General features: G+C 35.7%; 5 protein-coding genes and 1 long non-coding RNA gene across 7 annotated transcripts; 3 read left to right on the top strand and 3 right to left on the bottom strand.

Moving 5' to 3' along the window:
* Positions 1-234: 234 nt before the first annotated feature.
* On the top strand, positions 235-914 carry LOC125208180. Its single transcript, XM_048107762.1, has one exon. The coding sequence runs from the start codon at positions 255-257 to the stop codon at positions 840-842; it is 588 nt and encodes a 195-aa protein (XP_047963719.1). The 5' UTR covers positions 235-254; the 3' UTR covers positions 843-914.
* A 3,161-nt stretch (positions 915-4,075) lies between these two features.
* Positions 4,076-7,005, top strand: LOC125207572 (protein NCA1). Of its 2 annotated transcripts, none has more exons than XM_048106972.1 (8): positions 4,076-4,237; positions 4,811-5,067; positions 5,176-5,407; positions 5,513-5,658; positions 5,780-5,867; positions 5,973-6,119; positions 6,560-6,709; positions 6,788-7,005. In XM_048106972.1, exons 2-8 carry the CDS (start codon positions 4,817-4,819, stop codon positions 6,833-6,835), a joined length of 1,062 nt encoding a protein of 353 aa, XP_047962929.1. In that variant the 5' UTR covers positions 4,076-4,237; positions 4,811-4,816; the 3' UTR covers positions 6,836-7,005. The 2 variants fall into 2 exon arrangements, with proteins under 2 accessions (XP_047962929.1, XP_047962930.1); XM_048106973.1 differs by having other exon boundaries at positions 4,749-5,067.
* A 203-nt stretch (positions 7,006-7,208) lies between these two features.
* LOC125207571 (metal tolerance protein C2) lies at positions 7,209-10,461 on the bottom strand. Its single transcript, XM_048106971.1, has 10 exons — positions 9,996-10,461; positions 9,478-9,586; positions 9,232-9,271; positions 8,940-9,016; positions 8,551-8,639; positions 8,206-8,275; positions 8,064-8,102; positions 7,830-7,980; positions 7,652-7,741; positions 7,209-7,547 (listed from the first exon to the last, which is right to left on the bottom strand). The coding sequence occupies exons 1-10, from the start codon at positions 10,384-10,386 to the stop codon at positions 7,437-7,439; spliced, it is 1,167 nt and encodes a 388-aa protein (XP_047962928.1). The 5' UTR covers positions 10,387-10,461; the 3' UTR covers positions 7,209-7,436.
* A 201-nt stretch (positions 10,462-10,662) lies between these two features.
* LOC125206297 (DNA polymerase delta small subunit) lies at positions 10,663-14,196 on the top strand. The gene is given in 15 exon segments (XM_048105570.1): positions 10,663-10,722; positions 10,878-10,926; positions 11,310-11,418; positions 11,451-11,575; positions 11,690-11,791; positions 12,205-12,320; positions 12,395-12,469; positions 12,586-12,654; positions 12,728-12,799; positions 12,879-12,970; positions 13,023-13,150; positions 13,376-13,477; positions 13,568-13,635; positions 13,770-13,836; positions 13,980-14,196. Coding segments are annotated over 14 exon segments (1,227 nt in total). The 3' UTR covers positions 13,830-13,836; positions 13,980-14,196.
* A 274-nt stretch (positions 14,197-14,470) lies between these two features.
* Positions 14,471-15,380, bottom strand: LOC125207573 (putative germin-like protein 2-1). Its single transcript, XM_048106974.1, has 2 exons — positions 15,228-15,380; positions 14,471-15,115 (listed from the first exon to the last, which is right to left on the bottom strand). The coding sequence occupies exons 1-2, from the start codon at positions 15,340-15,342 to the stop codon at positions 14,580-14,582; spliced, it is 651 nt and encodes a 216-aa protein (XP_047962931.1). The 5' UTR covers positions 15,343-15,380; the 3' UTR covers positions 14,471-14,579.
* A 3,468-nt stretch (positions 15,381-18,848) lies between these two features.
* On the bottom strand, positions 18,849-20,092 carry LOC125207574. The gene is made up of 2 exons (XR_007173992.1): positions 19,805-20,092; positions 18,849-19,048 (listed from the first exon to the last, which is right to left on the bottom strand). It is a non-coding gene; the product is annotated as an uncharacterized LOC125207574 (long non-coding RNA).
* Positions 20,093-23,231: the final 3,139 nt, after the last annotated feature.

Below are 23,231 nucleotides of genomic sequence, written 5' to 3'. Positions count from 1 at the left end.
GACTCTGATGCCTAGTCTAATACTCCAGGATCAAAGTCAACTAACTACACATGTTGGGACATTGTTTTGTGAATCTCTCTTAAAGTCAATGCCAAGATTCTACAATAAGATTTTGTTATGTATAAACAGCTAGGCCCATTATCAATCAAGCTGTCACCACCAAACTCCAATCTTCAATCTGCATCAAAACCTTGACTGATCCAACTCCTCAACTGGTTATATAAACTGGAGAGAGAGAGAGGGGAGAGAGAGAGATGGAGTACAAGCATTTCAGCCACCAGCACACCTTGACCCTAAACAAAGTCCAACCAGGGCAGCAGCTCCACTGCCATGGCTGCCACCGCCTCTGCCATGACTCGATTTTCGCCTGCTGGAGCTGCAAGTTCTTCCTCCACGAGCACTGTGGAAATGCAAACAGATTTGTGAAGCACCCATCCCACAAGCAGCACCCTCTCATCCTGATGCCTAATCCCACATACTGCAGCAGCTCCTTCTTGTGCAACGGCTGTGGTGTGGCCGGCAGCACCTTCTCCTACTGCTGCGCCCTCTGTGAGGTCGATCTGCACGTGCCATGCGCCTATCTCCCGCCAAAGGTGAAGCACCAGAGCCATGAACACGAGATATGCATCAGTTACCAAACAACACAAGAAAAAGACTCCACCCCTCAACTCTGCAAGATTTGCACAACAGAGCTGAGCTCTAAGCATTGGTCCTATCTCTGTGGTCAGGCCGGCTGCACTTTTCGCATCCACACCTTCTGCGCCACTGCTGAGGTTAAACTGGGTTTGCATCAGGACGATGAACCGGATCAGGCCCAACCTCCCGTTGTCTTCTACATCTGAACAAATATTATTGAGCCAATTTTTTAGTTTGTTTGATTAAGAACATCTACTATGATTAATCTTGGATGTGCATTTGTTTTGATTTGGTAGATCATTTAGTCAACTCCAACTCTTGTTCTTTATCTTCAAGCTGTCATAATTTTTATACAACCACCCAACTACTCAACTTGCAAATATAGAAAGAAAAATTGGACATGCTCACATGATCGCATCAGGGTGATCTACTTGTTAAAACTTTCAACTTTTACACCACCATCTCTACACAAATAATATAAAGAAATTATTCTCCCTCCGCCCTTAAAAGTTGTCCACTTTTTTTTTTTTTTTTTTTTTTTTAAATGGACCTCATTTTCCACTAACTCTTTACCCTCACCTTCTATTATAAACTAATACTCCCCCCGTCCACAAAGAAAAATGCACTTTGAGCTCAGCACGAGTTTTAATGCAAAATTGGAAAGTAAGAGAGATGTAGAGAGAAAAAGTAATTAAAGTATTGTGGGACGGCAGGAGTACTATATAAATGCGGGACTCTCATTCCACTAACTTTTTCAACCCACTTTTCTTCACATTTCTTAAATTCCACACTGAATCAAACTTGACAATATTTTATAGACGAAGAGAGTATATACCCGAGGTGGTGAGTCAAGATACTGTAAAATTGAATTATGCAATGTAATCAAAGACGTCCTTAATTGTATTACTAGTATCAACCCCGTGCGTTGCACGACCCATTGAATTTTATATTAAATAGTCAATTAAATAAATGAAATGAGAAAATATAAAATTATACATGGTTTATAGATCCCAAATAAAAGTATACAACTTTATAAAATATATAATATTTATGAAATAAAAATTAAATAGTGATACAACATAAAAGAGTTTATTGACTATGCAATTGTACACATATAGTGATTGACCGGTGTTCAACCTATTATCAATCCAATCTTCCATCGAGGTGAACTCAACTATATGAAATATAATATTTTTTAAATAATAAAAACATTAAAAATTATTATAGAATATTAAATCTTGAAAGACAACATGAGGAGCATACATCATAGGAAGCTTAATATTCCACTCATACAACAATTTGAAAATTTTGGTTTTTTGGTTTTAGATGATTTCCCCAACGGTTCTTCATGCCAAAAAAATGCATCCCAATAGGAACAATAAGAACTTATCCATGAAGCATCACCAATATGCTGATATTCTGCAAAATAATATACACAAACTATATTGACACAACTTTAGACGAATCAACAAAAACAAAACAATGTTGAAAAAAAATGAGTCAACACTCACCATAAATCAACAATTATCACGTTTAATAATCTTGCTAGGGTCAACAATTGCACCAATAATATCTAAAAAAATAGAATAGCAACAATGTTAAAAAAACAAATAACAATATTATAGTTGAGAGTAATATTTAAAAATGCCAAATAGTGTCTCCTCAACTACATTATCAATCAGCTTGATATATTCAAATGTCTTAAACGTTAAATTGGAGTAGAAAATAAAAACAAAATGACGATCAACACTCACTGCGAATCACAATTTTAATCTCAATGAGCCGAAAATTAGATTATATAATAACCTTGCCAGGGTCAATGATAACACCAATGGCATCAACAAAATAAAAGCTGAGACAATTTAGTAAACAAATAATAATAATAATAATAATAATAATAATAATAATAATAATAATAATAATAATAAAGAGGAATGTACTACTATCGATAAAGAGTAATAATCATATTGGAAGTAAAAATATCTTTTTGCAGAGAATTCGTGATGCAATGAGAAAAGATAAAGAGGAATGAATTTTATCTAACCAATGATACGTATTTATAGATAAAAAGTATGAAGAAACAATCATAAATTGATGGAATTATAACATGATTGACTGCCTTAAATTTACATTGAAAATTGATTGATTTGTTTAAATGCCATTTTTATTACCTTTACGTTACTTTCTTTAGTGGGATGAATAGATATTTATAATTTTAAGAAATAAGATTAAAATGAAGGTTATAAATTTTTATGATTATAAGAGGGCATGTATGAAAAGCCGTATATGGAGCCATATTAATAATTAATACTACTATGTAGAGTTATAATTCTCATGTTATAAATATATTAAAAAAATTAAACATGCCACTATTTTTATATTATGTTTACATTTATTATTTTCAATAACTTATAATCATAAAGATTTGTAACCTCCATTTTAATCCTATCTCTTAAAATTTATAAATATCTAAATTCATCCCACAACTTATGAATATTTTAAAATAAGTCCAAAACTCGCCTTTTATATTAGTATAGATTACACATGCCACAATTGATCAAGAATCGATTCGCACACATAACAATTTACTTCATTTATTACGTACGAACACCCACCCACATCCTAACGTGTGATTTTTTAATTTTGTGTGTTAGTACATATTTTGATTTTTGGTCAAATTCTGGCAATCTCGAGACTTAAAAAAAGGATGAATTATAACTTTGATATATGTTTCATAATATTCCCATAGCGACATATTATGAATTTGAATTTATTGACGTGTCGCGTACCTATGTAAAAATTAAAGATATGATGACTAAATGTATTAAACAACGATATTTAAGTAGCCGAACATTTTGCCCACATAGTATTTTTTGTATACCAAGTACTCCCTCCGTCTCTCTGCAGTAGAGTCGTTTCATTTTCAGCACTAGTTTTAGAAAAATAATAATAAATAGTTAAATTAGATAATAAGTAAACTAAGAGAAAGAATAATATAGAGAAGACTTTTATGTATATTATTCTCTCTCTTATTTTACTCTTTCTTCACTATAATTTTTCCAAAACGAGTGCTCAAAATGAAACCTCTCTACTACAGAGGGACGGAGGGAGTACATAATTTTCCTCAAATCTGAAATTATGTGAAAATTAAGTAAAATGTAAGTTACAATATATTTAAGTGGCAGGATTAATAAAAATTTAGACTAAACTAAATGATTTTTTTTGCAATTTGCCTTAATAGAGTTGGGCCAAAGTTGCGTGATCACATTTTCAAGTTGGTTTGAGTAAATAATGTGGGTCTGACTGAATAAGCCCAATAACTCTAACTTGGATTGGATAAGCTCAATTATTTCATGAATTATTAGACCGAGAAAAATAAGATGAAAACGACGATGTGTAACAGGAAAAAGATATTTTCTTGAATTTTCTTCACCTCATCCTTTAAAATTCCCATTACATTTTTTTTCTCTCTCTTGGATTCTGGTGACTGAGTGTTTTTGCATTTTGGTTCAGAAAATATACTGGTATATCTATCTGATAACAAAGAAGCACAGAAAAATCTGGAAAACGGAGGGAATTTGAGTAAAATTGAAGAATTTAGGTGCGTGGCGATTGCAACCTTCTTAGCTGAATTAATTGAAGCCTATACCTAGCTGTATATCTTACTTGCATAGTTTCGGAATCAATTTGCTTTTTGCATTCGATCGTGACCTAATTTCTTGCTAGGAATTTTAATATTATTGGCTAGTTTTTGATTTACCTGATTTGTGATGCTTTATATGTAAAAAAACATTTATTCTTCGTTTCCTGCTCAAAATCTTAAATTTGATGGCTATCCTTTTTAGCAAGAGTAGGACATTTAGCAAGTGTGTTATTGCGATATTGATCATGCTACCATTCATTCTATCGGAAAATGTGGCCATTTTGTTAGGTGAAATCTGTGTTCCAATATGGATCCTGTCTGTTATACCTACACTATTCTCACTTTGATGCTCTGATACAACAAGACATAAACTCTAGTGTGGACCTAGCTAACAATCAAAACCCGATATACTAAGGAAAAGGTTTTAGGAGTATATATTGGATTATAACTTGTTCTTCTTGGTGTTTAGGTTTTGAATCTGGAGATCTATACTGTGTAATTCAGATTATTTTGATCCCATCCTGGTTGCAGATCACGATGACGCCTGTATGCCCTTTTAACAAGGCTTCTCGGCCTGATGATGCGTCTGGAAAGAAGCCTAGTGAAAACCAGAGTAAACAACAGTCGGCAAGTGATCACAAGTTGCAGCAAGATGCAGTGATTTCACCAAAATGCCCGTTTGGATATGATTCTCAGACATTTAAGTTGGGTCCTCTCAGCTGCATGGTTTGCCAAGCACTTCTCTTTCAATGCAGCAAATGCGTGCCTTGTTCCCATGTGTTCTGCAAGTAAGCACTATATGGCCAGACACCTCTTGTTTAATTCTATTTTGAGGGTAGTGTTTGGTTTCACCATCTTTAGGGAAAAAAGCTGATGAGTTCTTTTTATGAAACCAGAGTATGCATATCAAGGTTCAGTGATTGTCCTTTATGTGGTGCTGACATTGAGAAGATTGAGGACAACCCTGATCTTCAGAAAACTGTTGATCGCTTCATTGAAGGTCATGCTAGGATCAAGAGGTCTCAGATTGACACCGACAAGGAGGAAAAAGAAGCTGATACGAAAACAGTAATATATGAGGATGTCTCATTTGAACGAGGTGATTTTATGATGCAGCAGGCCATGAGGGTGAGTTTATGAGTTCCTTCATCATGAATGATTGATATTGTTATTTTTTGTGTTTCTTCATAGTAGTTGTTTTTCCCTTACATTGTCACTTTAACATATGTGTAGGCTCTTCGTGCCAATAACATAGAAAGCGCCAAATCAAGGCTTGGTGTGTGTGCTGAAGATGTTAGAGAGCAGTTGCAAAAGAATGGAAATACTCCTGAGTTATGCTCTCAGCTAGGTGCTGTATTGGGTATGCTAGGTGATTGCTGGTATGTACTCACTTTTAAAATTAACCTTAGATAGGAGTATCTTTTCTTTTTTTTGTGCCTTTTTTGGAAGTTTCTTTAAAATTGTGTATAACATATCTATGAATGACACTGTTTATTTCAGTCGAACTACTGGTGATGCTAGTTCTGCAGTTTCTTACTTCGAGGAGAGTGTAAATTTCCTTAAGAAAATGCCAAAGGATAATTTGGAGGTAGACAATTATTCAACCTGGGGAGTTGCTTCCTGAAACTTCATTTTCTTTAAACTGTAGCATATGTAAGTATGTAACTTGTACCTTTTTTTTGCATATGTGCAGATAATACATACACTTTCTGTCTCTCTAAATAAAATTGGAGATCTGAAATACTACGAAGGGGATTTACAAGCAACGAGGGCCTACTATTTTCAGGCTCTGGATGTTCGTCGCAGTGCAGTCAAGAATAATTCAACTGTTCCTTCTCAGGTGGGACTACATAAAACTGCTGATTCCGTTTATTGTGATTATTTGTTCCTTTAAGATGAATAGTAGGTCAGAGGATCTGATACTTAAGTTATGCTAGTAGTTAGCATAAAGTTGAATCAATTTCATGGACCTGGCAATTTCTTAATATTATAAGGTGCTTGAATTTTGGCGTTCACTTATTATTAGTGATATTGTTATTAGACTCAAAAGGTCAGGATTGTGAAAAGTTTGTTTGTGTTGAGAGTCTTGAGACAAACCGGTTTGGGGTTGTCTTTCTATTGGTGCTTGTCTCTTTAACTACTGGTATACTCTCTCATTAAACCAATATAGCATTACTAGGGTGATAAATAGTCGTGCGATTTTTTTCTGTATCATCTACTACCTATGCAATACTTCATGCATTGTATCTACTTCTCGTTTTGATATTTCTCTTCAATCAGGTCATAGACATTGCTGTATCCCTTGCCAAAGTTGCTGATGTAGATAGAAATCTAGGCGATGAAGACACAGCAATTGCAGGTTTCAAAGAGGGAATCAAACTGTTAGAATCTTTAGCAGTGAGTTCTGAAGAAGTTGACCTTGAAAAACGGGTATGAATCCTCCTTCTTGGTTGTATTTTAAGGCTCTTACACTTAAACTTAACGACTGAACCATTTTTGCTTGCGCAGCGCCTTTCAGTGCTGGAGTTCCTAAACAGTCAGCTTGGGAAAAAATAGCATCATTCCACTCTCAAATAGCTTTTGTGTGAAGATATGAAACAAATATCTAGTTTGGCTGTTATTTAATAAATAAATATTAGTGAGCACAAGATGTTATTGTAAATGGCAGCAAGCTGGATGGAATTTTCTGGGACTGATATACGTGAGAAATACTCTTGTCTTGTTAATAGCATGGCAAATAACCTTGTTATAGCGAGTAAATTGCTAAATACCAGATTTCTCAATGATGAATCGATGATGATGACGAAGAAAATGATAACCTTCCATTGGATTTCTTCTTGTGCATCTGTCTTTATATTCTTCGCGATGTTACTTATTTTGATATGAGAATCATTTTGCATCTTAAATCCTTCAAATGATACAACTTCAATTAATGAAACGAAAATTCTTTCAATAAAAGTCCTCATGTCTATGTATAATCCATAATGTATGTATATTTGGAATCTACAAAATTTCCAGATAATTACAAACCAACATGAAAAAAAAGCAATTGTAGATCTAGTGTGGTAGCTCCTACCATTAAATAAGCCAATAGTTCTTTTCAGTTTTATCAGTTCTCCTCAACTTTGCATAACCAAAACTGGTTTTCAACTGGAAATCATTGATGGCAAGTACACTCAATTTGTACTGTCAAATCCTGTACGCCAATATCATGGTACAAACTGTGGACATATTGGAGTATAGGTCGATCATCGACTCCTTCCTTCACCTGTACGCAGTCAGTCCAACATTGAGAGAATCAACAAAAATACAAGCAATAATCCTAGAAGATCAGTGGATCAGTCGTACAAGGCACATAAATAGAAACAATACCTGTAGTGAAATGGAGCCAATGACATGCCCTGGCACCAACTCCCAGAAACGAGCCTCACTAACCTCTGTAATGTCTTCACGCGAACTAACCTAATAAAATGGCAAGAGGATGTTTGCATGATGATGTGTTCTGGGATAACTACTTGAGAGGATGTAGACTATGATGATGAGAATTTACCTGTCTCCAGCATTTGCTCAAAGCTGAAGGGGGAATGCTAGGTGGTGCCATTTGTAGGAGGACACCGCCTGTGGCTTTGAACAGTGGCATGACAAGCATAAAAACTGTCACTGAGACTAGTCCCAAACACAAGACTTCAGCATTGGCAACCCTACAGCAGAAATTTCAAGTATAAATTGATAAATTGAGCAAGAATGGAATTCAAGTATTTTCTGCAGAATGCAAGAAGATTACCCAAGGCTAAGCATCCAGGATGCTAGGATCAACCCTGCACTGAGGAAAAAAATGAAGTATGGAAGCTTAGTATCTAACGACATTACTACAATAAAGAATTATTTCTAAATAAGGAAATGAAAAGATGCATGGTTTCTCATACCTGCGAATGGAATCAGCCAGAACATGCAAGCAAACGGAGTGATAGTTCATATCTTCAGCTTTTCTGTATGCTGCATAATGAATTCAAACAATTGCACATACTGTATAAGCGATAGTACTCATCATACATCAGTAAAACAAGCAGAAGCATTTCTACATGAATATTTGTTCTAGTTCTCATCAATTAAGACATGTAGCTTTAAGCAGTTAACCAATGTTTGCTAAAGAAAGGCAAGCTAGGCCTCCACAGAGATAGAAAAACTTGTTCTCTAAAATTGTACTAAAACTTAGCACAGGATATATGGAGGAAGTTAGAAAATAACTCAAACATGGGCAAGAAGCGCACCAATACTGATTCGGGCATAATTCCTGAAGAACCAAACACCAATAAGGTTTACCAGCAAATTGGCGACAGCTGAGATGACCAAATAATGCCTGAACATAATATAGATCGGGGATGATGATTAATATATAGCCCAACAAACTATATTACTATTGAAAGATGCAGATGAGGAAAACCAAAACGTCGCAATGCAAGACTTTATGTTAGGAGAAATTCTCATCTTAAAAGTAAATTTACATAGAATGATGTGGTAAGCAATGGATAGACTCAAGTGTTTATTTGCATTAGGTGACGGAAATTTTATAATTCCCTAGAACACAATGTGTTGCATGAAGTTTACAGTAAACTGAAGAAACTCGGATACCAGAAATAATGATGAAATGCAAACTTACTTGTGCTCGGACTCATCTTGTATGAAAGCGTGAAGTGCTTCCACAGCTAAGGAGAACGACATAAATAAAAGAAATAGCTGTCTAAACAAGCAACATACAAGCGAGTGAGTGAGTGTAAAAGAAAGCAAGAGGGAGATAGATTGCCTATTCAGAGCAGAAAATAAAAGAGAAGGAAACTCTGATGCACACACAAGATCAAGAAAATAATTGCAGTTGATATTATTAATCTGACACCAAACAACACCAGAAAGTTTCAATAATCAACCTAGAAACAAATAGGGAAGGTACTTACAGCATTGGTAAAAGCAGATAAAACTTCTAGTCTCTTGTACCTGCAGGATTTGTGTAAATTTTGACATAATGAACTTCATCAGAACTTTGAATATTAGGATAATTTAAGCACATGAGATCATGTGGTAGGACCAAGCAATAAAAAATAAATAGTAAAGTACGAGTCACGAAAAATCCCTTAGCTGTAGCTTGAGTTCTAATCCAGAAAAGGTTAAGCAAGAGTAAACATAAATACTAGAACACTTACCCGTATGTGTAAGTGCGATCTGGATTTTGTCGAGAAGCAGCCATTGCAAACAATGAAAATGACAACAGGCCACAGCCAAAAGTCAAATGAAATGCATCTGATACCAAGCCTAAAACCACATATAGGACACATATCAGCTTAAAAGCTTATGGATGAACAACAACAGTGTAGCCAATTAAGCTTCACGGAGCTTCATCTCATATATAACACACGGTTCATACTCTTCTCTGTGACTATATGACACATGCTCTATAAACTCGTTTACGAGTTCATTTAATAGTAATGCAGCAGATATATGCATCAAGAAACGGAATGAGCCGATACCAAGATAGATAAGTTGCAAACGCATGATATAATTCAAATAGAAGCTCAAATATCCACAAGAGAAAGACTCAAAATCAATTCACACTTCCAATTCTCACATTTTAATACAAATCAATCATTAGTAACAGCAAAATGAAGTCCGTATATTCAGCAGCTGACATAAAAAACAATAAACTAATCCCGAACTTTCATACCGATACGCCCAGAGAAGAGGCCAAGGAACAACTCAGTAGTAGAATAGGCGACATTAAGCGAAATCAGCACGAACAACCGCCTCATCTGCTTGTTTCCAGACCTCAATCCTCCCAAAATCAACGGAACAAACGAAAACGCATCACCCTTTTCCTTGGAATTCGAAAACCTATAATCCGGAAAATAACTTCCAGGCGGAATATCAATGCTTGAACCGCTACGCGTCAGCTGATGCTGCGGCGTGTGGGGCTTGACGGTGGCGCTCTGATGCCGGGAGTACGCGAATCGGCGATCCGTGCTCTCTCCGAAACTGAAATCGCCGGTGTACGATCTCGGCGAATCGGCAGCCGAGTTTTGGTACTTCGTTTGCGGAAGACGCGAATCATTATCCATTTCGAATAGCAAATGCAAGAAAAAAAATGGAACTTGAACAAATTCAGGAATGTAAATCACACACACTAATTAGGAGTAATTACATAGCTGCAGAGGTTTCTCCTCAGTCAAAGTAAACGGAATAAACCACACTTTGGGGCAAAAATTGCAGTCCACCCCACAAATGTTACGTTTTCAGAGTTTGACCACTTAAGAATATGTTATTTAAAGGTGGGTCCTTTCACTTCTACCCCTATAAGCTTCCGCCGTTTTACTTTCGCACACTATTTTCCCGCCATGGAAGTGAACTACGAAAATGCTTCCGAGAAGAAAAGTCCTTTCTTTCTCTTTTCCGTGGTAGTTTTTGCCAGTGTTCTTCCTTCATACCAGCTCAATTTCATACGTGTCCATGAAATTAACGTTGTTTTAATGTTTTAACCCTTCTTTTATTTTTCGCATTGCTTACTTACGATTTGGGGGATTACTCTTTCTGATAGAAATGATACTTACAGAGGGCAACAGTACAGCCGAATTTACGTTCCTGGAAATCCCATTTGCCAAGTATGATTTTTTTTTCTGACTCTTTTATTAAAGTTGCTGAATTTTGTTGATTTTCACCTCTTATTTTCTGCAAATTCACATGCTTTTAGAAGCGATTTGTTGCGGTGATTGACCTCGAATTTGGCTGATTCATCTTTGGAGGACTGAAGAGATTCAGTAACCTGATATATACAATTAAGTTTGGGCATCTATTGATTTAGCATATACTTACTAGTTTAATACTTCTATAATTCTAGTAGTATATATTAATAGCCTAGGTGTTTCATCCAAACGTGGGAGTCTGAGCTCATTTTAACAAGTATGGTTAAGCCTTAATATATAGGAGAGCTTGGCTAAATGTTGAGTTTTCATGGGTTGAAATATACTTCACTTATTTCCTGCAGGCTGTACTGTGCTAGGGCTGGAGCAAGCAAAGGAGTGGATTATTGTTGGGACCCTGTATAAGCACATGAAGCTAAAACCTTCCGTACTTGATGAGAGTTCAAAGGAGTTAATGTGGTCATAATATTGACTGTATAATACTAGTCAGCAATCACACTTGTACAACTGAGCAATTTAGTGCACTCGGATGACTATCTAGTTCTTGAGGACGAGAGTGGAAGATTTAAACTCATAGGAGGCCTTCTTTTACGTTCTGTATATGTAACAGGTAAGAGTAGCTGCCCTTGAATTCAGTAGGTTGTGGCTAAGGTCATATACTAGTGATTGTGTTCTGTTTGTGAAAGGCTCTTAATCTTTGTGTTTTGAATATCTGCAAGGATAGTGGTCGCACTACATGGAAAAGAGATGGTAGCTGGAGAGTTTGAGGTTGAAGATGTCTTAGAAGCTGACCTTCCTCACCAGATAGATCGTCCACTTAACTCTGGTAGAAGCCACACCACTTCCGTTGTACTATGACCCATGACAATCGTACTTGACTAAACTGCAAAAATAGTTAGTTTTTCATTGCTTCTGATGAGTGGCTGAGTGAACGAATAGTCGAATATATTAAGAGCATGTTTGGTTTGAAAGATTATATCTCATTATTGAATCTGTATTATGTTTGGTTCAATGCCTCTCCAACTAAAATAATCCCACAACTTAATACTAGATGGATAATTATATGATAATGAGTCATGACAACTGAATGACACCTAAACAATGATAAAACCAAATGAATGATAACCTCATCACTTATTTTTTTAAGCCTACTGCCTACATGATTTTTGCATGATAGATATTGTTCTTTAGTGAAACACAACAATTTGAAACTTATATATATAGAATTAAATAAAGCAGGCGAAGATAAATTTGTTGTCTTTGTATCGAGTTTAAGTGTTGGGAGCACCTCGGCAAATCCTCTCAATTTTTAGCTCTTTGTAGACCATATAACTGGCCATCTAGGAGATGAAAAAGTAGCATATTTCTTATATGCTCTAAGTTTCCGAACCCGAAAATCCTTAATTGAATGGTAATCCGTCTGTATCAGGAACAAGGAATGGCATCTCAGATTATTTGAGTTGTTATTGCTGGGAATTCTGTTGAATTTGTTCGTGATGGTCAGGTAATCTCTATGCTCATTATCACACTGTAAGATTATCTATCCAAAATGTCATTGTCTGGATAATTTATTGTTTGAGGTTTACACTATTTAATTTACCTAAAAAGTTTGGTTGGTAGAACTTGGATACTAGGGATCAGTCAAAACTGTCAGAGCCCATAAAAGAGCTCGATATCTTAATGAGTCAGGTAATAGTCTATACTTCTCCTTGTACACCAATTCTGGCTAACTACAATTATTAATATCACATGCTACATGCAGAGTGCTGCAGGTGTACCGGTGGATATAATGTCGGGTGAAGCTAACCCAGAAAATTCTGCATTGCCTCAGCAGGTATATGTTTGGTGGATCCACTTCATTTATATAGACTATTATTGTTAACTTTCAAGTTTTTAGCCCATTTGTTTGCAAGCCATTGCACCGATGCCTTTTTCCTGGATCAACAGCATTTCACACTTTCAGATCCTGCACCAACCCAAATTCCTTTGAGCTCGACAATGTAAGGTAAGGAATCCCATTTGGACCAAGTTTTCATCATAAGTAGATAATTTCATAGTCTTGAACATTCTTCAGGTTTGAACATTGATGATCTTGCAAAATATTCTAATGCGACAAGTAAACTTAAGTTCCTCGAAAGGACATTAAGATGAAGACACATTGCACCAACAGCCCCAAATACTCTAGGTGAAGGTTGCTTCATGAAATATTTGTTTAAATCTGTTCAGTTTCTGATGTTTATTGCACAATTTTCTGTACATGGATGGTTGATATGTAAAGGGTTAGGCATAAAGATAAAGTCATATTTCAGAGATTTAACAATAACCAAATGAACTGAGTATGGTAATATTATCCCACAAGCACATATGTTTATGCAGTTTGTCCAATAAAGCATAATTCCTCTTACTGCATGTTGCTATCCTTTTACTGATTGAGATCCATTTTATATTGAGACGTGTCCTCATGTCTACTTTGTTGGAAATCAAGAAAAATTTGACGCTAGTGTGATTAAAGGTAATGTTTCACAGAATTATTTTATTTTGACCTATTGCTATTTTTTGCTCAAGAACAGAGAAATATAACTGGGGCTTCCTTAAACTGCAGGATCTGATGGGCAAGCGGTAAAACTCATTTGCATTCCTAAATTTTCTGAAACTGGAACTGTTATGATGGTAAGTTTTGAAAATAGTAACAACATAAAGTAGAATGATTCTAATTTAGTAAGTTTTTTGTATGAAGTCGGGCATGTTTCAGTAGGTCATTGTTTGGAATTGTGTTACTAAAAGTGAGTCATTTGGTTGCGTAGTTGAACTTGAGGAATCTTGAGTGCCATGCGCTCACTATTGGGTTTCAGTTCGATTCTTAAGTGTAAGGTATGGTGTACCGAACTATCTTTGCAAATTACAGCAGCTTTACTCTGGAATCTGGTTTCACAGTAACGAAATAGTTCAAGTTTTACTACCGACCTTCTTCTTGTCTACCTGAAATGATCCTAGCAATGTGATCATGACCACAGGATTTTGGAAGTTTGCATATGTATATAGGTCCGGTAGCTCTATATGGAGTATAAAAGATTGGAGCTAAAGTGAAGCAGCTTCTTGTCAAGGTACACAGACGTCTATTTTGTTATATCTCAACACCAGATTTTATATTTGGTTAAAAACATGTAACTAGAGGGTGCAACATAACCGCAGTTTACAATTATTTCAATAAAATTGTTTATGTACTGGTCAGTGTACATTTGCACATATCCCCAAATTTGTTTCTGCAGTTCACTGTCATTCTACAAACATGTCTGTCTTGTGTGATAGAAAGTTAAAGTTTGGTGTGGTTCCTACTATACTTTTCTCAGTGATTCACTCCACCAATTAGGCTAGCCTATCCAAGATATCTGCTATTTTTTCCTTGCAACAAATTTTCAATTGCCTCTGAAGAAAAGAACGAATCAAACCCAATAACGATGAAGAATTGCTTTTACATCACTCAATGTTCAATAGAATGTCTATGCAACACACAAATTAAAAATCAAATTGGTACAATCAAGTTACAAACAACCAAACACACCACGCATTGCGAATAACCTTTAAACTTTAGGTTTGAGCCAGTTCGCAGCTCTCTAAAAGGTGGCCTGGAGCTTCTGCACGATGCTCGGTTCGACCTGGAATGCCTTGGTGAGAACATCGCTACTAATTTTGGGCTCTGACCCAAAAACCGCATTAGCAATGGTGATGACTCCAGGGTTCTGGCTGCTCAATGCAGCTATGGCAACAGCGTTTTTAGTCCCCACATTGCGCTGGAAGTGAACAAGCCCAATTGGGAAGGCGAAAACGTCACCCTTCTGAAGGGTTTTCGTGATGAGGTTGTTGCCAGGATTGGATGTAACGAACCCGACCTGAAGTGATCCCTCAATTACCGTTAAGATCTCAGTGGCTCTTGGGTGAGTATGGGGAGGGTTGATGCCCCAGGGTGCGTAGTCAATACGCACCATGGAGATACCGAGGGTGTTGAGGCCAGGCAATTGGGCTACACTGACCGGAGTTACCCTCGAGCCATTAGGGTTTGAGGTGTTTCCGGGAATGTGGAGTCCACTGAAGGAGAAGTCGGCAGCTCCCACCGATGATGGGTTCTTGCATGGTTGGCCATTCACTCTGGCTGCAAATTTTAGGAACTAGATTAATGATAGTTAAGCTAAAACACCCATATCAGCAGCTGTTGCCGATTTTTGCTTGTTGGTTACAAATTATAATGCTAATGGAATTATTACCTGAGGTGGTGGCATCAGCTACACAAAAATCTTGCAATGGACTAGGCTCGAAGGCGGATGCCAGGAAGGCAACAGACAAGGCTACCAGGCTTAATAAAACAATGTTGTTAGTCATGATGGTCGATGGATGCTTGAGGAGCTCGCTCGAAAATGGATATGATAGAGGAAGAAGAAATGAGTATGTGTTTCTCAATCTTAATGATGAAGTGCATTATTTGCAGTTTGTATTCTAGTATTTATAGAGGTTTGTTTCATTAGATTTTGTACTTCGATTGTCTTAGGCCTTCTTGTCCTTTTCTTTTTCGTCTGTGCTAGAAAAGCCGTCCTTGCATGGCACTTGGAAGAGGTTCATGAAACTCTTAATAATTAATTTGAGTGTTTTGGATACTTGCGTTGCTGATTAAATATTTTGCTAAGAAATGGTCAAAAGGCTGATTAAGTACTAGCTAGTTGAATGCGTCTATGTTATTAGCTATATCATGTTATCTCCAATGCAGTCGAGCAAAACAATTTGGATGGGGTCCAATCCAATTATTTAGGATGATTTATAATCTGTGATATACTATATTATATACTATCCTGTATTTTGGGGAGTGGATCCCCTGCTGTGGTGGGAACACAACAGGGACTACTGTGGTGTAATACGGCGCCGTTTTGATTCATAGCAACAAGTTTTATTTATACTGTACCGTCTACACTCCACGGGAATGAAATCAAATTAATTATTGTATTACATTGTTGAATAGGGAATTTACTCACTCCATATAATAGTAATAAAGTTTGTTTAATATTAGTTTTAGTAACTGCTCGGTTAATACTCTACCGTCTACACTTACTTTGTTTAATATAGGGAATGAAATTATTTTAATTTATACTTCAATCATCTCTTAAAAATATATTACTTGTCATTTTGGGATGTCCCGTAAATATAGACCAATTCTATTTAATGAAACTTTTTTCTCTTTATAAGACGGGTCTCATTCGCCACTAACAATATTTCAATCACTTTTTTCTTTCCATCTTTCTCTTACTTTCCCAATTGTTCATTTAAACCAATGTCATTTCATATGTTGTCTATTTTTTAGGGACAAAAGGAGTATATTATTCAACAAATAAGCTCCAATTATGATTTTAAAATAATAAAATACTTACATTACTTTATAATAACATTATTAGTCAAAATAATTTAAAATGATAAATTTTAGTTACTAAAATTAATATTCAACAAACTTTATGACTACAAGTAAATTTCCTATTCAACAAAGTAAGTGTAGACGGTAGAGTATTAACCGAGCAGTTACTAAAACTAATAGTATTAAACAAACGTAGAGTATTAACCAAAATTGTAGTTTAAATAAAACTTGATCATACTACAGGTATAAACTTAAAATGAGGATGCTGCTGCTAATGAACTAAAACGGCGCCGTGTTACACCACAGCAGCCCCTGCTGTGTTCCCACCACAGCAGGGGATCCACTCCTTGCATTTTGTACCGCAGTTTGAGTTTGAGGGTTGAATGCATTCTTTCTAATTATAAGCCAATTTTATTTGTTTGGTAATTGATTAAGGGCAATTTGAAACCATTCTCATGAGTGATGAGACTACAGCATGAATTTTGGTAGGCAACATAATCACTCCAATCAAACCACCCCGAGCTTAATCCCGGTGAGGTAGCCGACGACGACATAGACGACGCTGGTGATGGTGGAGAGACTGGGGTAGTCGAGGAGTTGACGATTTATAAATTAGGGAGCATATTTCTCCACAAAAAAGCTATCTTTATATCTAGGGGTGCTTAAACGGTTATCCGGTTCTCGGTTAACCGGAATCGGAACCGAAACCGACCGCTTAATTGAGGAACCGGAACCGAAAAATCCGGTTCCGGTTCCGGTCCGGAACCGAAACCGACCGGTTCCTAACCGGAAACCGGATTATAATTCAATTTTATTTTTTTATAATTTAATATACTAAAAAATCTAATTTATTGAATTAATTTTGAATTAAAGTAAAATAGTTTGAAACATTGAGTGATTTTTAGATTTAAATGTTTAATCTGTGATACTTTGAATCTATAATTATTTCCCTAATCCATTTTTTATGAACTAACTACAATGAGTAGAACCTCATAAATTTGTTTTTAGTTTTCAAAAGAACTTATACAAATACAATATCATTTCATATGATATATTTATTACAAATTTATGTAACAATTCATTTAACATACGATTTTAACATATTTGTGAATAATTTATTAAGTGTTCCGGTATAAACCAAATAGTCACAACAATATCAATTAGTATTGGAAATTCCAATGAATACTATGTTTAGCCAAAAAAGGGAAAATGAAATTCAATTTTAAAACTCATTTTTTTTAAAAAAATTGCTAAAGTTTAGAACTCCTATTTTTGTATTAGTAAAAAATTGCTAACATAAACTAGTCCGACCCGACCTACTACACTTGGCATCACTCTTATCCATATATGAATATTATTGTATTGTTGGTTTGTATTTTGTGTATTTATTTTAATTTTTAGGTATTATTTGTTATAATTCTAGATGTTGGATTATTATTTTTTTAGTATTGAACTATTTAAAATTATAAATAAATTCGGATTAAAATTACACATCGGTTCCGGTTCGGAACCGGAATCGACCGGTTCCAAACCGGAACCGATCGATTCCAGTTCCGGTTCTGGTTCTTGAATTTATGAAAATTTAAAACCGGTTAACCAGTCAACCGGTGCGGTTAGAACCGGAACCGGCCGAATAAGCAGGCCTATTTATATCCCTAAATTACTATCCATTGCAAGATTACAATTGAGGTTATAGTAGGAAGTAGTACGTCGGAGTAGAGGTGTCAATTAAACTTGGAACTCATAATTGACCTCCGATTAGACCAACAATTTAATAGGGTTAAGACTGTCAATTTATAACCTGGTAAATCAAAATCCAAACTATCCTACTCATAAATAAGTCATTTTAAGATTGCAACATCCTTCTAATTATAACCATTAGATATAGGTATCTAACGCAATCTAAACTGCCACGTGACATGCTAGCAATATTTAAAATGTAACATATATAACGTGTGTGGGGTATTGGAGTCATGAGAATAATTTCTTAAATGGGCGGTTTTTCTGATATTGACTATATCTAAACAATTCCTATTTTAACGCCAACGACTCTCCTTATATTATCAATATTGAACTAAATTTATGATACCCTATTTTATTATATTACTTCAGTTGATTCCAGTGGTAAAAAATGTATTAGTAAAATAATGCAAACTTTAATTTTGGCCAAAAAAGCAATCCAAAATGCATTACATGTTAACCACAATTATAAAATATAAAGATTGCATCATGGTCTATAAAGTATTGCATCTTTCATCATAAATACTTGCATTATACATTCCGACTTGTATGAATAATAGTGCAGTTTAAATCAAATTGCATCTTCCTAACCTTTAAAATTGAATGACAGTACAATTTTCCAGCATGTTATATTTTATGCTTTCTGAATTGTATGAGTAGAACATCATTATATAGCTTTACTGCATTTTCATGCATTATATATTATGTACAATTGCAATTCAATGTCATAGTCATGCAACAAGTATGATTGCATAATAAATATATTACTCCAATTCCGATACAATACATTGCATTACTATCTAAACTTGTACTAGAAAAAAATTTGTACTGGAAAAAAAATCAAATTTACATAATGACAATTTATGTTGTGGACTCGACTATCGCTCTCCGATAACGGATGCTTGGTGGCAACAAGTCTTTTAACTATGATGCAGAACTTTCGATTATCTGCATAAAAAAAATTCAATTACAGAAAGCATAGACGACAAATTAAGCAAACATTCGAACCATTCATGCAAAATTTCAAACAAATTAAGCAAAATGATAACACGACAAATGAAGCAAAATGATAGTACATACTTTCAGGTACAGAGGACACAACAAAATAAGAAAATTGTCATACAAAATAAGCAAATCTCAAACAAATGAAGCAAAGTTTAGTACTCCACTAAATAATTTTTTAAACAAAACAAGCAAACTATTAATGCAAAATTTCAAACAAGTTAAGCAGATTCTCACCCACGTTAAGCAATATTTCCAACAACTTAAGCAAATTCTCGCCAAAATAAGCAATCTTTCCAACAACTTAAGCATATTCTCGCCCCAATTGAGCAATGTTTCGAATAAATTAAGCAAATTCTCAAACAAATTAAGCAACATTTCGAAGCAATATAGGATGCAAATGAAGCACATTCAACATATAACTTCAACTAAATAAATTGCAATTGTATACTGCACATAATTTGTCCAACATTATATCCACTGTGTTCTTTTGTTACCACAAATTAAGCAACGAATACAAAATATTAAGTCGGAACCCAAGCCCCAAGCAATTAATAGGAGTTTATATCAATTGATACCCAAGCAAATAAGCGAACCCAAACTAAGCCGGAATTAGGCGAACAAAATCTCACATAACACGAATAAAATAAACTCTAACTTTCAGCCAGTGTGAATTCACATAAACACAAACAAAATAATTACAATTTGAAGTTTCTCCGGCCTAAGCCACCGGGTTGTGCGCAATTGCCCGTCTTTTAGCCATTTGCAAATTTTCTCTGAAAAACGTAGACAGTCGGTGGAAGAGAGGCGCTCTCAGTTCACAAAAAAACGATTTCGGTTGAAAGAAAATGTTCACAGCGGCTGGATTTTGCTAGGGTTTAGAATTTGGGGGGTTTCTGACTGAATTGGAGAAAGAGTTGAAACATTGGGAATGATTGAATGTGAGAGAAAGGTCGTGTATTGAAATACCCCTGAAATCTCGCGCTTCAATATCGGATGGGTTGGTGTATAATATAAACTGACTTATTTACCCTTCTATGCAATAAAAATGGTCTGAAATGCAACCTCAGTTGATGAAATCATAACCACAAATTTCTATATTTAACAGCTCATATAAGTAGCTCATATAAGTAGGATTGACTTATTTACCCTTCTATGCAATAAAAATGGTCTGAAATGCAACCTCAGTTGATGAAATCATAACCACAAATTTCTATATTTAACAGCTCATATAAGTAGCTCATATAAGTAGGATGTTATATCTTAAAGTCTACAAGGAGTGTAGTGCTCCTCCCTAAATCTAATAGCGCACTATCCTCTATGACATACTCTAAATTAAACCAAACCCAATAGGATTTGCATGAAATGAGTGAATTCTCGTTATACAGTTTTCAACTTCCATTAGTCATTACCTTTTCAAAATTTTAAATGTTACTCCCTCCATCTAATTTAAATTTTAAATGTTACTCCCTCCATCTAATTTTAGAAGTTCTATTTGAGTTCGGTACGAATTTTAAAAAATGTAAAGAAAAGTGGAATATAGGGTATATTATTTTTATAACATAACACCTAACTTTTTCGTACTAAGTCCAATTATTTTGAGGAAGCCCACTAAGTTTTTTGAGCCCAAGTCATGTTTTAATATTTCTTTGAGCCCAATTTTGTATCTACAAACACCACGTTCTTGCAACACATATTTTATACTCTCACAAATCTCCGCCAAATCGCAAACTGAAACAACCTCCAACCTAAATGTACGTTATACACATCTTTTTCAAAATTAAGAAACCAAGAGCAAAAGAGAGTCAGGGCGTTTCTTCACTGGAAAAGTGGAGCAAGGCAACGGTGGACAGCAGCTGCGAGGGCGACGGTGACTGAGAGAGAGAGAGGAGGAGTAAAGCTGATCGGGGCATGATCACAGATTCACAGCGATGTCTGAAATCGACGTCGAGCGTCGACCTAGTGGCGGTGATGGAGTGCAGCAGCGCCGTTTCCGGTGAGATGAGGAAGAAAGAGGACGAGGCTGGAGACAACGGAGGGGTGAGCAGCGCGTAGAACTCGTGAAGATTGGCAGAGGGAGCTGAGAGGAGAGAGAGAGCGGTGGTGTCCAGTTTCTCGAATGGGGAATAGCGCAAGGAGAGGAGAGAGGGCCGAGGCAGCGGCAGAACGGGATCCACTCCGAGCTTGAGGAAGGGCGAATCAGCGGGCAGTGTCGGCGGCTTAGAGCGAAAAGGGGGAGACAAATGAGCGAGAAGATAAATGGGCTACTGTTTGCCTGGATTAATTTGGGCTAGAGTTGTAAGTCTTGAGCACACAAGTTGGCGGCGGATGGGTGATTTAAATCTTTAGTTTATATTAAAATGGTTGGGGCCGATTATTTCAGTCTCGGGCGGCCTTGAAAATAAATGAAAGAAAAGAAAAGCAGGGACTCAAGGAAGGGATTTCTCCACGAATAAAATTGAAGTTGAAGTAAGAAATTTAAATTTAGGAAATTAAACAACAAGGTGGGCTTTCTTTTAAAGTATACTTTTATGTGAAAATGATGTTATGAATATTTGTCATGTCGTGTTTTGTTTTTTTCTATGAAACCTATTTAATGTGGCTTTTGCTATATGCTGGATGATCGAATTCAGTCTGACTAGGGAGTGAGTCCCTACTCAGGCTAGTGTACACCTATGGGAGATCGTGCGCTATCTCTTCGAATTGGCCGGTCTAATGACTTGGAATTAGGGGTGGAGAATTATACCGAAATACCGGACTTACCCTATCGAAAAAATACTGAAAATACCGATTTTTTGGTATATCGTAGTTTTCGGTATGGTATCATACCGTACCAAAAGAATCGGTACGATAGCGATATTAGATTTCCTATACTGCGGTACCGTGGTATACCGAATCTTCGGTATACCGGCATACGGAATCGTCAATATATACCGATGCTTCGGTATACCGTGGTATACCGATTGCTTATTACATATATAAACATATATATATAAGGATGATGTATTCATTTTCAACATTTAAAACACTTGTTATTTATTGGATATTGTGATATAACGGTTAGATTAATGTCACGTGTCATCTAATAAAGTAGATTATTAGTCTAATAATGGACTCCCTCCGTCCAATAGTAGATGTCACACTTTCTTTTTTAGTTTGTCCCACAAAAGATGTCACATTTCCTCTTTTAGAAAAAGTTCTTTCTCACATCAATTATAAAATTATATTTTCTCTCACCATTTAACACACAAAATAACATCTCCTAAAATTCCGTATCATCTCCCAAGTGTGACATCTACTATGGGACGGAGGGAGTAGCATTTTAGTGTAAATAATGTAACTTGACTAATAATGTAGCATTTTAGTCTAATATGTAGTTTATCACAACCATCCAATCCAATGATCCAAGGGTTGTGATTTGTTTGATGCTTAACACTAAGGAGGTAGTAAGACCTTAACACATATATATATTTATATTATATTTATACTAAAATTCAAAAAGAATGACTGTATTAACCGGATTTGATTGTGGTGAAGTTTAATTGTTTTGGACTATTTGAAATAGTTGAACACTAGAATTGTTTTTTTGAATATTTTGGGTATAATAGATTTTTTTTTGGTATAACAAGTATGTCGTGCCGCATTTCGGTATACCGCAAAAGTACGGTATACCGAAAACACAGCATGGTAACGGTATCAAAAACTACCTTACCAGTATACCGAAAATTCAGTACGGTATCGGTATGTTGTTTTGTCATACCAAAACTTTCGGTATGGTATACAATATGACACTCACAGTACGGTATACCGTACCGAATCACATCTACTTGGAATGTGGCCACATTCTTTTGTCATCATTGGTTCAAATATGATAGACATCTGTGGGAAAATGACTGCTCGGTCGAATTTTTACGATGGAAGAGATTATAATGTCTCCGGCATTTTCAGTTAAAACCCTAACGTCACTCAATGGTGGCATGATAAGTACTTTTTATAAAATGTTTTCGGCATGAGTCCACTGAGTGCATCAAGTACCTAGTCCTGCATTTGTTTTAAAAATGTGCAGGTTGAGCTTTGACGAGCGCGGTGGGTGTTGAGCATGAAAATAAAGAAGATAGTAAATAAAAAA

This window comes from Salvia hispanica, chromosome 2 (genome assembly GCF_023119035.1).
Source record: "Salvia hispanica cultivar TCC Black 2014 chromosome 2, UniMelb_Shisp_WGS_1.0, whole genome shotgun sequence".
Classification (NCBI taxonomy): Eukaryota; Viridiplantae; Streptophyta; class Magnoliopsida; order Lamiales; family Lamiaceae; genus Salvia; species Salvia hispanica.
Note: the sequence above shows the minus strand (reverse complement) of the source record. Positions and strands in the feature narration are given on the sequence as shown.